The sequence below is a fragment of the Phalacrocorax aristotelis genome, chromosome 1 (assembly GCF_949628215.1).
Source record: "Phalacrocorax aristotelis chromosome 1, bGulAri2.1, whole genome shotgun sequence".
In the NCBI taxonomy this organism is placed as follows: Eukaryota; Metazoa; Chordata; class Aves; order Suliformes; family Phalacrocoracidae; genus Phalacrocorax; species Phalacrocorax aristotelis.
In genome coordinates this window covers 207860877-207876722 of record NC_134276.1, presented here as the reverse complement: position 1 = coordinate 207876722, position 15846 = coordinate 207860877, and the positions used below count along the sequence as shown (strand labels likewise).

Below are 15846 nucleotides of genomic sequence, written 5' to 3'. Positions count from 1 at the left end.
AAAATGCAACGGCTGCTGCATCCCTCATTTGTTTAAAGATAACTGGCTTCATTAGGGATTTTCTTGCAGAAGTGATGCAAGCCTACATCAATGTTTTCTTCTCCCTGTCCCTAGTAAGGAGGTGTTTATGTGATTTGTTCTTTTTCCTACATTTGCCTTTGAAATTAGGCAGCTACATGTCTATTTCAGTTGTGTCTGTTCCTGTTTGGATCCTAGTCAGATTTTAATGGAACTGCTAACATATATACATTTTGAGAAGCTAAGGGTGTTTTGTTTGTTTGTTTTTACTGGATACTTAATGAGTAGATATTAAAGGAGCTGTGAAGCAAGCTGAACTGCATCTAAGGTTTGTTTTTATTTTTAAGTTAGAGGAAGATTACATTGTTGACACCTTAGAACACTTATTTTGGAGCGGGTTAATTTTGATATTTCTAAAATAAATTTATGTAGTCCTGATTTTTCCCTGGGTTGCTGAAGACTACACATACACTACAGTTGAAAAAGCAGGGTAACGAGGCATGCCTACGCCACATATGTGTCATCTTCTAATCATGCCTGTGAAGTTACTAGCTCAGCTGTGAAGCTTAAAAGAGTTTCCTAAGGCAGGCAGTGAACTGGAGCTGGTGATGTTGTGCAATTTGTGATTTGTCGGAGCAGCTGGCAATTTCAGTCTAATGGTTTTAGCGTGTGTCCCTCAATTAGAACTTTTTTAAAAATATAACACTAATGTGACTTGAATTTAAAGCATATGAATTATTAGAGTGAAAATGTAATAAGTTCTAAGGGTTTGAAACCTGTTCAAATTAAAAGGATAAATTATACGTTAAAAGAAGTGGTCTTTTGCTGATTCTGTACACCACTCTAGCAAAATTTCACTGCAAGATGTCAAGATGCATTTGACAGACTATTTCTTACCCTTCTGATCGTTTTTCTTCATGCCTTTATCTATAGTTCTCTCCATCTTACTCCCTTGTCTACTGAAATGTATTTGGCAGTATCAAGCTGTCATAATATTGCCCAGCTTCTCAAATCTGATTGCGCGCAACTTGGGAACTGAGTGCCGTCCCTCCCTCCCTCTCCCCATAATGTGGAAAATGTAGAATTTAACAAAGTGCTGCTTCTCTGCCTTCTGATGAGAATTTCCTACATTCCTTGGTGCTGTTTCATAATAGTTGGACAGAATTATTTTGTACACTCATTCTGCAGCATATTAAGTTTCTAGGATATTTCATACAAACTGTATTTTATACCTACCGGTCTGGACTCGGTGCTCCGGTCATAGAAGACAATTTTGTGCTCCCTCTGTTCTTCACTGTGGCTGTGTTTGGTTTCCTCTATTCTCTGGTACTCAGAAAGGAGCCCTCCAGCAGTGTTTTTGCACCTGCAGTTCATTTATTCCATTGACTGCTCATGTGTGTTTTCTTTTCGTCTAGTACTAATGGTCTTACTAGTTAGGATTACGAATGTTAGAGACCAAGCTGAGGTGGCAACCAGTAAGTTTCCAGACAGCAACCAAGTGGTACTTGACAGCATCCCCCTTTGCAACTTCCATAGGCTGCGAAGTCACCCAGGTGTGCACCCAGCTATACTGCTTCTCCAGAAGTTTAAATGAGTGTTTGTTAGAATGTTTTATTTATGTTTCTTTGTTAATTTATTTATTTATTTATTTATTTATTCTTCAGTGATGATTTTCAGTGATGGGTAGTTCCAGTTGTTCTGAGATTTGTTTTCAGGACAGAATCAAAGATTGGTTTACCTTAACTGTACATTTGACTGCTTTTAGATTCTTACTAAATCCTACCTAAGAATATTACTTTAGTATAATATATTTTAAAAAACACTTCCAGCACTCTTTTAAGAGGAGGAGTAGTGCTACCACTACGTTACTTTTGTCTCCTCTGTTTGATAATTTGCTAATATTGGTTACATTCTTAAATCCACAAGATAAGAGAAGAGGAGAAATAAGAGAGAACAGTTCTTTCTAGTTCATGTTTTAGAGGAGAGATGTTTTTATGTAGTGGAAAAGTGTTACTGTGCCACATGGTCTTTTGCTTTTATCCTTTTTGGCTTTTCTCATATGACATTTTTGTCAGAGACAGGTGATTGTGCGCGACATTTTAGATGTCAAAAGCCACATGTGCAATGTATTCATTTAGGGTCTTCCTATATTAGTTTTCCATATTAAAATCAATATGATTATTCATGTCAGAAAGCATTAACTTCACCTGCAATACTCTAGGTCAGATTTGTCTTCCCATTGATTTCTGACCTTATTTAGACCAGTGGTTTCTTTTATTTTAAATTTTCTGTTTTGGAATTGGAAATTCACTGCAAGGGTAAAATTTTTCTGTGGAGAATCACCTTGATTCTTCCTTCACTCATGTAATCAAACAGCAGGGATAAAGATTGTCTTGAATCATAACGATTTTCATTACAGTTGTTAACAGACACAGAAATCCTTTAAAGCCCTGTCTTCTACATATATGGGGGGTGATAATAACATTTTTCCATTAGATTTCCTTTTAGCCAACATGACAGCCTTGTGGTAGATATGAGGTCATCTTGTTAGGAAAACTGATAAAGAAGGTCTGAAATAGAATTACTGTTCATATGAATAAGACAGAAATGGCTTAAAATGCATTAGGCAAGCACAAAAATATGTAAAATAATTTTCTCTTTATTATTTAATTAAAGTTGGGTTTTGTAATCTACAGATGGATTAGAAAAAAATAAATCTAGCAATTTAGGATGTTGGTAATGGTTAATAGTGGAAGACAAAGTTTGAGACGTTATTTTGAATTGTGGTGCAGAGTGTAACAACATCAGCTTTTTAAAGAATTGTGCTAATTGCTGATTGTATTAGATTACATGTAAGTTCATACCAGTAATTTATATGAAGAGTGCTTTGGTAAGGCTTACAATGTCAGCAGACCTCTAACCTACCCTTCTTCCTTATGGGTATGACTCATCTGCTGCCTCAGATGACAAAAGTGAAACTGTCTCCAGGCAGTAGCTGGGGAATATATCATACAAGGGCTATGTTGAATACAGCAGACCAATTATAAACATACTCTTCGTCTGTGACCTTATCTGCTTCAGATATCCTCATTAGCAGCCCACAGATCAGACTGTCATCATGTGGCACAGCAGATGCTAGAGCAGGAGGGAGGCTGTGACTCTGCAGTGTAAATACATGAAATAAAACCATGCTGCAGATCAGCAGAAAACAAAATCCTACTGTTCGTCACCATAAAAAAAAATCTTAAAAATTTTGTGTAAGTATTGAAATTCTCGTTACACTGAGTTATACCAAGGATTATTCTATTTATATAATGGAATACAGCAGTGCGTAGGATCACAGTTCTTATTTGAGGTAGGGAAATATGAATAATCATGTAAACTTATGTGCTACAGTGTTAGTGATCAAAATATTTTTAAAAGGAAAAAAGAAGTTACTTGGAAGAGGACACTTAAGCCTTGTGGTTAGAATCTAAATCAGCAAAATTAGGTATATGTTTGATTCAATCTAAGACATTGTTTTATGGTTGGCACCATGTTACCAAAACTAATGTGCCCCAGCTTCATCAAATCTCAGTCAGATTTTGTGCTGGTAGTTATGAATGCTCACTTCTGAGAAAGGTCGTATAGCACATATCTTCATAAAATTTACATGTAAAAAGGTAATCAGTGCCTATGAACCCCTCCTGAGCCCCACTGGGAAAATGGAAATAAAGACAAAGAAAAGTAAATCCACGTGTATTTATATGGGGGTTATGATCTTACTATCATTCACACTCCCAAGCTCACTTTTTGGCTGCTGACCTTCCAACTGGCAAGTGTTGCATGTTGAAGTCACACCCCCTCGGGCCAAACTGGGTGGTCTTTTTATACAGTAGGGTAATAGGATAATTCATAGATGTTTGACTAATTCATTACCAAGAGTTACTACAAAAAGAGAACAGTCCATGCAAGTAAAGACAGTAGAATCAGGGCAAAAGAAAATAGTTCTGATTTGGTTTAATACAGAAAGTAACAGCTTACTGAAGTGAAAATGCAATTCTTTAGAATTCTGTCGGTCTGTGTTAAAGCTACAGTGGAATAACAGTATCAGTCTTCCATTGACACTTCAGACACTTTATCCCAGTTTTATAAAATTTTTCCCTCATATTTCTCTCTTGTAAGTGATGTGCAATGCAAAATCATCTATAGAAGAACACAATCCAACCTTAATGATTCTATGATTCTGTAATTTGTATTTCAGACACACATATAAAAACCATGTTTGAAACTGCTGTTACACATAGTCCTTGTGGCTTTTATACTGTTCATGCAAGAATAGGGTTGAATATTTGGATCATATTTTAAAATCAGGATTTGAAGTTCATTGGATATTTCTACGTTGTTCTATTTAAGCTTGGTATTGATATATTCTCCCTGGGTATTTATCTTCTTAAAATAACCTAAAAATTCCATGGATTTGGTATTTTAGAGAGCTTTGTGAGGCTATTGATGTCTAATAACTCTAAGCTTACACATTTTATAATAGCTTAATATATCAAGGGGTAGTCAAATATTATTTCCCAGATAAAATACTTAAAGGAGAGTGAGAAGCAAAAAAAAAAGATTGATTTCATTGTACTGAACATAATTGTAATGGGGCCATTAGCTGACAGAATTCTATGCTGGCTAGGAGGAGATAAAGATATGACATATGCACACAAAAATGAAGGCTGGAAGATGAATAGGCCTTCTAGGGAGTTGATCTTTACAGATCAGATAAAGATTCTTCAGGTCTCTTTCTTGCAGTCTGTGCTGCATCAAAGGCTGTCTTTCAGAGACAGTAATGTGCACTTGGAATCTGGGGACAAAACCTTTGAAAATAGACAGTTTTAAGATTGACAGGCAGCTAAGCTTTGGGTTGTTTTGTTGGTTTGCTTTGTGTGTGTGTGTGTGTCATCTTTTGTAATCCCTTTAAAAGTTAAAGAAAAGTTCATAGGCTAGTGGAGTAAATAACACTTGCATCTTATCTATCTACATAGCTCTTTTGCTTTAAAGGTAACCATTCCCTTTGAAAAAATTAAGGAAATCTAGTGGAAGGAAACTTTTGATTTCTCTCAAAGTCTGATTAAAAATACTTGTTTGTGGGCAGTGGCTGTCTTTCAAGGGATAATTGTTCTTTTATTGATGAGCTAAGTATTCTGAAAATTCCTGAAAATAATGCACCCTGCACAACATTTACAAAATATCAAGGGAGAGAGCAGTTCTCATTCATTAAAAAAAAAGTTAAAATAAAATAAAGAGGTAGAAATAAGTGTTTCATCCAGGAACATTTATTAAACGAATTCTTGTTTAATCAGTGTTTTCAAGCACCTTAAGTTTGACATCATCTATTGTGTCAGTCACCCTGGCTAAATCCAGCATCAGCCCTTTTGATCTCTTACTTAGAAGCACCATCCCACAGCTGCCGGGCATCCTCCAAAAGCATAGGAGTAGATGCTGCAGCATTTTGTTAGCTTTTGCAGCCCTCTCTTCCTGATCATGGTTTCTCAGTTTAAGTACTACTTCAGAGTAATTTGAGTGCCTTTGCTGTAATCTGAGAATCCTTGTTCTCCAGCAGACTGTACAAAGTAGGGGTTTTTTAAATACCTTGAAGTAAGCCAGCATGTTTCTGTTACATGCTAGTTTTGTTCTTGTTTCCCTTTTTAGTGGTGTTTGGTTTTTCATCCTTTTCATCTAACAAGATTATGTTAAATAGAGCTTCATTCAAGCCCTGAAAACATCTCACAGCTTTCATCTTCACAGCACGCATACAGAGGCATGAAGTAAGAAATGATTAAAACCTAATATGCAAAAATATTGTTTTGCATGTTTGTTTTAGAACCGTTTCTGCTTATTTTCTTACATATAGAAATATGAATCTCAACATTTTAGTATTTGCTAGAGAAGCCTGTAGGGAACTGCAGTGGGTCATGGTGTTAAAGAAGGTGTTACCTTATTAAACTCCCATTGTAATGAGAGGGAAAATGGGAAGTGTCAGATGTCAGCCTGCTGTCGTGTTACTCCTCTGTTGGCGTTCTCCAGAGACTCCTCCATCAAAACAGGGAAGGCAAGACCTGACATTTGCATACCTCAAAAGGAAGCAGGCATGATTTCTTTGAGAGAGGTGAAAAATTAGTCTCTCCTTGTGTCACAATAAAGGGCATAGGTAACTTGAGTTTGATTCACAGTCTAGCTATTTTTGACCCAAGAGTCTTGACTTCTTACTCTTGCTCTTAACAAAGCACTTGCTGTGGAAGGGTGAATGTCTCAATCATTAGACTCCATGTTTCTGTAGCAGTAGGATTTCTCCTTGAATAAAAATGAGGAACTTCTCAGAAGACCTTAGCTTCATAAAATACTTTTTCATTTTTTGTAACTTATTTTGAGTACTCTTCCCTTATCTTTCCTAAAAATATCAAAGGTAGTACACAAGAGAGAATGATTCAGGTTTCTGCATGCACAGACTTCCTATCAGTCAATCCATATCTTTTGGAAAAACACCTAATTCTTGAAAATGAAGTCCTTGCATGTTATGTGTTATGATAGCCTGCACATAAACGTTGATAAAGCCTTCTGCTGGAGATGAGCTGGGTAATCAGAAGCCTGACTCGTGGTCATGTGTGGGTTTTGGTTTGGTTGAGTCAAGGAATGCAGCCATTTCCTTATTGTTCCTCACTGTAACTGGTCACTTCTGCTTTCATAGGAGCTTGACTACCTTTAATAGGCTTTAACCTTATGCTCTGTGCACATACCTCAAATGACTTCCCATTTTGGAGATATTTTAAGTTATAAAGAGCTGTTGAAATTGTGCATGGTGTTATTTAGCAGGTTATTTAGACAGATAGGATGGGTTCTAACTTAAACCTGACTGAAAAATTCTTACAGGAGAAGAATTTGATGGGGAGTATTCATTTTTCCCCATTTGGACCACCATCCACCCCCCCGCCTTCCTCCCCCCCCCCAAAAAAAAAAGGCAACCTAAAAACACTTTTACTTTTTTATTTTGCTTTTAGCATTTTTGCTTTAAAGTACAGATTAGCTGAAGAATCTACCAACTTTTCATGAAGCTGAGGAATTTCAAGTGTGGCTGCAGTTCTTTCCACACAAAATTCATAGTTATGTTAATGCTCATTATATATTTCTCTTCAAAATCCATTTTACAGTCTGCGCGTTTGGGTTCTACTGTCTGTTGTAGAAAATAAGTGCACCTCACTGTGTACCTTAAGGTAACGAAGCAGCCTGTGGGGGAAATCTGAGGGCAGTGTTAGCTGCAGCTATTTACATCTGTTGTAAGTGTCATATCTTGCTTTGCTACAGTCTGGTGAAACATGACTTAATCAGGTTGAACTCATCAGAGGGTAGGCCAGATTTACAGGCAGAGCTGGCTGTAGTGATTGAAGAAATTAGATGGACAAAATTGCTCTAGTATGTTACCAGAAAACTGAAAATATGGCAGATATCTGAGGTGTTTGTCCAGTGTGGTCAAGGGAGAGTTGGGCTGTGCTTCTTCCCTGTGTAAGGCACCAAATTATATTGTAGTTTTCGTTTTGTAAATATGGTACTTGGCTACTCTGGAGGGTAACTCCAGGTGGCGATGCCTGTAAGATGCTAGTAGCTTTCTATTAGGTAAGAATCATTTGAATTCATGATACAACAAATGAGTAGGGACACATTTTCTGGCAGCAGAGCAAACAGGTTTGTTGGGGTCCTTTTGTTTATATACGATGATTGCAATATAAAAGAAAGAAAAAGATCCTAAGTTTTGCTTTGTGAAATTTATCATCCTGATAGTTGTTAGAGAGGGCAGGGGGACTGCCCGCATGGCATCAGATAACATAGCGGTTGCTATCCCGGAATGGGGCTGAGGTGAGATTCTGACAGCACCATCTCTGCGTTTCCAGCTTATGTGAACTTTATGGTCATATTCCTTTTGGCTGTTAGCAAGAACTGACAGTTGAGTCAACTGAAAATGTGACTTAGACCACCAGTTCATTTTGTGTAGGAATTGGTCTGAATATTAAAACGATCATCAGGCTTGCTGTGCACATATTGTTACACAGTAAAGCACTTTTTAGCCTGGATATAGCCAGGCTATTTCTGTTAGACAGGGACCATTATTCCCCAGAAACAGTTGCTAAAATTTTTATTGGGCTGTACAGGAATTTTTTCTCAGAGTAAGTCACTCAAGAATTAGGATGTGGCTCAGTCCACATGAACTACATTCACATCAGGTAGCTGCTTCTTCAGAGTGAGCTTGTTTGCTTTCAGCGTGGGTGCGTGCCTCCAGGGCTGCCGGCGCTGGGGATGCTGTGTGCAGCTCAGCTGGAGAACAGGCATTACGCTTGGCAACCCTCTTATGCAAAATTGTAGTAAACTCCTCATAGACATGTACAAACAGCTTTTTTTCAAAGGCTTATAATTTTGTGTGAGGAGGGACATGTTGCCAACCCAATGGCTGCGTCTGTACAAGAGATGGATGTGCAAGAGGATCATCTGATCACTCCTGCGCCCTGTGCTGTGCTTCCCATGGGGCTAAGTGGACAAACTGGATTTCTCTCAAATTGATTTAAAAGGAAGAATGCCCGCTATGAGCATGCCTGTTACTCTCCAACTGCTAATGTGTATTCAGTCCAGGGGACCAGGCTACAATTAGTCCAAATTACTGAGTTTTTATGGGTCCCTAATAATCACAGGGGATGTCAGTACTTCCTATAATTGAAGCTAAATAATTTAATGGAGAAATAAATGTCCATAATACAGTGTTTTAAGGTTGTAATAAATACTTGTCATTGGATGGTAGATTAAAATAATACATATAAGGCAAGGTGGTGTGTGTGAGGAGAAGGTATTTTCAGAAGGATATTGATGTATTTTAAACTTAACTAGAACTTCTTAAATGACATTGGAATGAGGGTTAAGTTTTCTAATGCGTGATTGCGGTACTTAAAAAGGAAAATAGTACAGAAAATAACATTTTTGAAATGAGATGGTGTGTCTACTCAAATATACATAATTTTCAAGTAAGTGCAAAAAAGCAAAGATATATAGAAAAGTATATATAGAAAACATGTATATGAAGAAATTAAAAAAGAAAGGCTTTGCTATGTGAAGAATCGGTAAAGACTAAAGTGTATGTCCTCTCTCTCTTTGGTCTTCAGCGCCTTGCTAAAGAAGCAGAAAAGTACCAAGCATCACATCAGTGGAGGGATGAGTTTGGGGTAAGTTTCAGTTTTTCTCCTTTTAACCTTCTCAAATTTTGCCTCTTTGAAATGTGAACTATTTTCTTACAAATATGTTCCTTATACATCCGCCACAGAAGGAGTCATTGGGTATGAACGGGCATTTTATTTTATTCAGTAAACACAGTGTCAGTCTGGGTGTCTAGAGAATAAAGTGGACTTTTCACTTCAGAAGCTCATAGGGAGCTTCCCAGACCCAGGGAGGTAGCTCTGAGATATATATAAGACATCTCTTTGTTTTGACATACAAGGAATGATTACAGAGGAGACATCTGGGTGATGGTTACTACCTGTTAAAAGTGCGCTATTCCAAGCACTGAAACAGAATCATAGACAGGATTTTTACAAGTTGTTTTTTGCTTATATGGTGGAAAAAGCTTAATACAGGAGGATTTGGCTATCTACGTGACTGTCTATATTAGGAGTCATAGATTATTTTTTCAGAATCCTTTTCCATACTTTAATAGCTGCATCTCTTCTCTTCAATATTCTAGTAGTACTGAAAGAGGCCCTGACCTGGTCAAACACTAAACTGTCTTCTTCAGTCATTCCAGACTTTACTGAAAAACAAGTGAGATGATTGTAAAACGTACAACATTCATTCTTTATTACCAATCAAGCCAAATTAATATTGTGCTGCATAATTATAAGCCTGTTAATTTTAGGCTACAGCTCCCTGCTAAGTGTCAAAGTAATTTATTATGTCTTCATCGCCTGTTCCTTCAGAAATGAAAGCAGATGGTGCTCTTACGTGATGTTGCTACAAACCTAGACTGTGTTTGCACATCCACTAGAAGCATAGCGGCACATAGTTAAATGCACAATGGTTTTCTATAATGTCCTTTCTGAGCTAGTGTTCCTCAGACACTTGGGCATCTGAAAACAAACAGACAAAAAACATCCCTAAGGTCAGGCCAAGTAATTCAGATAAGAGTGACTGTCTTTTAGGAGTGCAAAGAGGGTCTGGACACAGCCTGAATGCTTTTAAGTGTACTCTATGCACAGGCCCAGCTTCTTTACACGGTAAAGCACAGAATGCATATTCCATAGGGATGCGATAATGAGAATGCTACATCGACCTTTTCTGCTAATCTGTCTCTGTTCTGTATAGAAAATGAAACCTGCAGGTTTGATGGACTCAGTGCAGAACAGTGTGAATACAGTCAGATGCTCTTTCTATTCATTTTTCTTCTTACAGTACACACTGGCATCACATCAACAACAACGCCTCAGCTTTTCGTTTTCTTTTCGCCCTTTACTTGCAATAGAAGTCAGTCATACCAGAGAGCCTTCTGGTCTTACCAGAACTCATTGCCAAGGAGAGATCTCAAAGTAATTTTGAAATGTGATTTTATATTAATGATGTGGCTCCGGCAAAGCCTATGGTCAGAATAAAATAAAATATATTAAAAAAGCGGTTGGTTTTATAATAAAGTAACTGCAAACCGAGCTTGTGCTTTACTGTTTTAAATTTGGATGAGAACAGCGTGCACCATAAAATAACCTTGACATTAGGTTATGCAATTAAATTTCAAATAAATGTATTAAGCCTCTTATAATTTAATTTGTTCCATTTTTGCCAGAAGTAATCTTTCTACTCTTCTGGCCTACTTTTTAGAAAATGCCTGCTCAGATTAGTCTGCACACAGATCTTTCTGATAAACTTAATTTTCCCTGGAAGATTTATTCTTCTAATGGCTGTGATGGAAAATAGAAGATCTACTGTAAAACTTTATGCACATGAGGGTTCTTAAAGTACTTCATATAGCATTATGAATTGTCTACATCATGCTGTATGCGGCTTGTTCCTCATCTAGGATTTGGGTTTGGGTGATGAAAGCTCTTCCAGCAGCATTGCACATGAGTCACTGTAGAAAGAAGCTCTTTGGGACAATCTATTTCTGCTTCTAATGAGCTCATGATCAGCAATGTCCTTGACAGTCAGATTGCAGCCAAATAATAGCCTTTGGAGTTTTAAGAAGAAAACATCACAAACAATCTTTCTGGGGAAGGAATGGGCTGACTTCAGTGGAACAAATCCAAAAGGAGAAGGGCAAAGACAGCTGGCCTTAATATGAAGGTCTAAGCAGAGCGACAAGGGATGTGTCAGTCAAAAGACTGCCAGAGTGCCTGTTCTAACACCTTATTCAAAATAGGAATGTTTATTGAAGAGTTTGCAGCAAAAGTAGCGTGTACACATTAAAGACTTTTAAAGATTGTATTTGTAGGTGTCGTGGTTTAGCCCCAGTGAGCAACTGAGAACCACGCAGCCACTCACTCGCTCCCCCCTGGTGGGATGGGGGAGAGAATCAGAAGAGTAAAAGTGAGGCAACTCATGGTTTGAGATAAAGACAGTTTAATTGGTAAAGCAAAAGCTGTGCGCGGAAGCAAAGCAAAACAAGGAATTCATTCACTCCTTCCTGTGGGCAGGCGGGTGTTCAGCCATCTCCAGGAGAGCAGGGCTCCATCATGTGTAACAGTTACTTGGGAAGACAAACGCCATCACTCCTAACGTCCCCCCTTCCTTCTTCTTCCCCAGCTTTATACACTGAGCATGACGTCATACGGTATGGAATATCCCGTTGGTCAGTTTGGGTCAGCTGTCCCGGCTGTGCCCCCTCCCAGATCCTTGTGCACCCGGCAGAGCACGGGGAGCTGAAAAAGTCCTTGACCAGTGTAAGCACTACTGAGCAACAACTAAAACATCTCCACATTATCACCACTGTTTCCAGCACAAATCCGAAACATAGCCCCCTACTAGCTACTACAAAGAAGTTTAACTCTATCCCAGCTGAAACCAGAACAGTAGGTTAATGTCGCAGTATAATGAAAATTCAGCCTCCTCAGATATGGTCTTCTGAAATTAGCTGGTATAGGGGAAAATCTTTGAAGATCCAGATTTGGTCCCTCATTTTTGTTTTTTCAGCTAATAATTTCATGTAAAGACAGTCAGAATTGTCTAAAGCAGAGAATTTGCTTGCCTTTTTAGAAAAAAGTTGGGACTAAACCATTGATAGAAACACAAATCCACATCTACAAAAAATCTCTTTTCCCTGCTCTTTGTAACTGAGAGTACAATTTCTTGCAATATTCCTAGTACTGTATTAAATTAAATTCCAGCTACTTCAGAAGACCAAGCAAAGTAAAACAAAAGAAAACTGAAGTTTTGGCTTTTTGATGAATCATAGAGTCATAGATCCACCCCCCCTGCCAGGGATAGGGACACCTTCCACTAGACCAGGTTGCTCAAAGCCCCATCCAACCTGGCCTTGAACACTTACAGAGATGGGGCATCCGCAGCTCCTCTGAGCAACCTGTTCCAGTGCCTCACTACCCTTACAGTAAAATATTTATCCCTGATACCTAATCTAATTTTTTCTTCTTTCAGTTTAGAACCATTACCCTTCATCCTGCTGTCCCTGATAAAGAGTCCTTACCCATCGTTCCTGTAGGCCCCATTTAAGTGCTGGAAGGCTGCTATAAAGTCTCCTGCAGCCTTCTCCAGGCTAAACAACTCCAACCCTCTCAGTCTGTCCTCATAGAGGAGGTGCTCCAGCCCCCGATCATCTTCATGGCCCTCCTCTGGACCTGCTCAAGCAGGTTCATGTCTTTCTAATGCTGGGGGCTCCAGAGCTGAGCACAGTACTCCAGGTGGGGTCTCATGGGAGCTGAGTAGAGGAGGAGAGTCACCTCACTCGACCTGCTGGCCACACTTGATGCAGCCCAGGATGTGACTGGCTTTCTGGGGTGCTGGTGCTCAATGCTGGCTCATATTCAGTATTTCAGGCACTAATACCCCCAAGTCCTTTTCCACAGGGCTGCTTTTAAACCACTCATTGCCCAGTCTGTATCCATGTTTGGGATTGCCCTGACCCACATGCAGGTCCTTGCACTTGTCCTTGTGGAACTTCATGATGTTGGCACAGGCCCACCTCTCAAGCCTGTCAAGGTCCCTCTGGATGGCATCCCTTCCCTCTAGAGTATCAACCACACCACTCAGCTTGGTCTCATCCACAGGCTTGATGAGGGTGCACTCAATCCCACTGTCTGTCTCCCTGAAAAAGTGGGTAATACTTCTCCCAGCACACTCCTCTCAGGGACGCCACTCATCACTGGTCTCTACCCAGACAGTGAGCCATTGACAGCAACTTTTTGAGTGCGACCATCCAGCAAATCCCTTATCCAAGCAGTCCACTCATTAAATCCATGTCTCTCCATTTTAGAGACAAGGAAGTTGTGTGGGACAGTATCAAATGCTTTGTACAAGTCCAGGTAGACGATGTCAGTCGCACTTCCCTTCTCCACCGATGCCATAACCCTGTGGTAGAAGGCTACCAAATTTGCCAGGCACAATTTGCCCTTGGTGAAGTCTGGCTGCTGGCAGTCTCGAATCACCTCCGTCCTACATGTGTCTTAGCATAGTTTCCAGGAGAGTCTGCTCCATGATCTTGCCAGGATCCATAGTTAAAGGAATCTTTACCAAAGTTTAAGAATTTTTAAATTTTATTTTGGTTTTATCGGAAATAATCTGTTCATGTTTACCAAAACCAAAAATAGCTGTGAACATAGAAATCTCAGATTGATATTAATTTGAATCTGTGAAGCTGTGACCCAGCAAATTACTGAACACCAAATGTCTGGTGTTTAGAGCTAAAGTGTTTTCATATTCTGATCCTTCTGTCACCTTGCATAGATTTCTAAATACATAGATTGACACTGGGGACTATATATATTCTTTTTATTAATAAATGAGTGCTTATCAGGTGTATATTGAATGTCTCAAAAGCAAAAATAAAAACCCTAAAATGAGTTAAGAGCATGTGTATTACATGTTTGCCGTTAGTTTCTAGCTAAGTGACAGAAATAAAGATTATAATGGATTTTGGTATTTTGCATTGATAATTAAATATCAAAATAATTTTGGCAATTGCTAATTAATCTACTGAAACGTGAAAAATTATTCAAAGGAATGATAATTAAGAATAATAATTAAGAATATTGAATGTCTTCTGAGTAAAAAAGGGAAAAAAAGTCATTAATGTTGGATTGTAACATGTAGTTTCCTGATTAAGCACAAAGTCAATTAAAGTATCTGAAACTGTACTTTACATCTACAGTCCTAAAATAATACTCACCTGTTAGAAAACTATTAAGTCCTTAGAGAGTATTTGTGAAGCTTATGAAGGCAAATCCAAAGTGCTTTGCTTCAAGCAGATAAAGAAATGCCATTCTCTGCTTCCTACTCCAAGGGTGTTGCCCAGTTCCCTAGCTCCATCTACAGCTGGAGAAGTAAAACCTATTTAAATGTTTTTAGATTAATGCAGTTACAAATCAGAGGCACAAACCAACATTTCTAAATGAAATAGCCTTGTCAGTTTGAATTCTCTTGCATGCTGCAGGGTGTGGGGGGGTGGTTTTGACACTAGTGATGGTCCAGTTATTTTTCTGGCATAGAGATGCATGAAAAAAATTGCATGTGAATTGGAAGAAGGAGGGGAGAATCCTGTATGATATAATTGCTGTTATTCCCCAAATGGATCTTCCGCAATTACATTCGATACCACATTTGATTGCCTTGCAATGGTTGGTTAAGTAAAGCAATTTTGTTTCCAGTTGGGTGGCAATATTAATTGTACTTACACATGTATAAACATAAGGGATATCTCATTTGTATTTTAACACGGAGAGTCTTTATGGATGGCCTATTAGCATCCACTTATTTATATAAATACTGAAACTCAGACTTTTAGGAATTAATTATCGCATTAAAACGCCACATGAAACATCCTTTCAATGTGCCTTATCTTTTACCCAATAGTGTCATTTTATATTATTCTGTGCAAATGATTATTTTCTGAGTCCTGGTATTCCTGAGACAGCATTTGCTGTGATGATTATGTGTAGGCTGGTGTTTATGTACCAACTAGGTTTAAAGTAATGACAAAAGGTCATGGAAATATTACTCTGGAATTATGATATTTTTTTCTAGTACAAATATTGGCTGCGTAAAACTGCAGTGAAAAGTTTCTCAGCTAAGAAATGGAAGATAAAATGGATGACTGTGATAAAACAAGTCTCACATCACAAGAGGTGATCCAAGAGGGGACCTGCAAGAGCAAAGCAGTAGAAGATATCTCAGTGCTTGTCGTGTCGTGTAGATTAAAGATTTTCAGGACGGTCTGTAATTTATTGTGGATGTTACAACAACGGTAAAACATTGCATCTTAAAAGCCTCAGCTGGAAAACAAACAAACAAACCACCAAACTTTCAACTTTAATAGTGCTTCATTCTAAAAAGGCAGTTTAGTAAACATACTTTGTCTTTTGAAAGAGGGAAAAACTCTGTGAAGAAAACCAACTAGAATACTTTTTCTCTCAGATCATCAGAGAGAGGATACACCTCTGATATCTTGTACCTCTAATAGTCCTTCTGGGTGCAAAGAGGGAATCACTTCTGTGGGAAATGATACTGTTTACATTTGGCTCCAGTCTTGGGGTAGAGGGAACCAGACTCCACAAGGCACAGAGATGTGTGGGATCCTTTCCCAGTGAAGTTATACATTATAAT

At 38.5% G+C, this 15846-nt stretch overlaps 1 protein-coding gene across 8 annotated transcripts in view; it reads left to right on the top strand.

Moving 5' to 3' along the window:
• CACNA2D1 (calcium voltage-gated channel auxiliary subunit alpha2delta 1) overlaps window positions 1–15846 on the top strand; it is a 428757-nt gene that overhangs the window by 189212 nt on the left and 223699 nt on the right. For all 8 annotated transcript variants that reach the window (XM_075081513.1, XM_075081510.1, XM_075081507.1 and 5 more), the window contains exon 4: window positions 9198–9257. In XM_075081513.1, the coding sequence (XP_074937614.1) occupies window positions 9198–9257 (60 nt within the window). The remainder of the gene's footprint in view (window positions 1–9197; window positions 9258–15846) is intronic.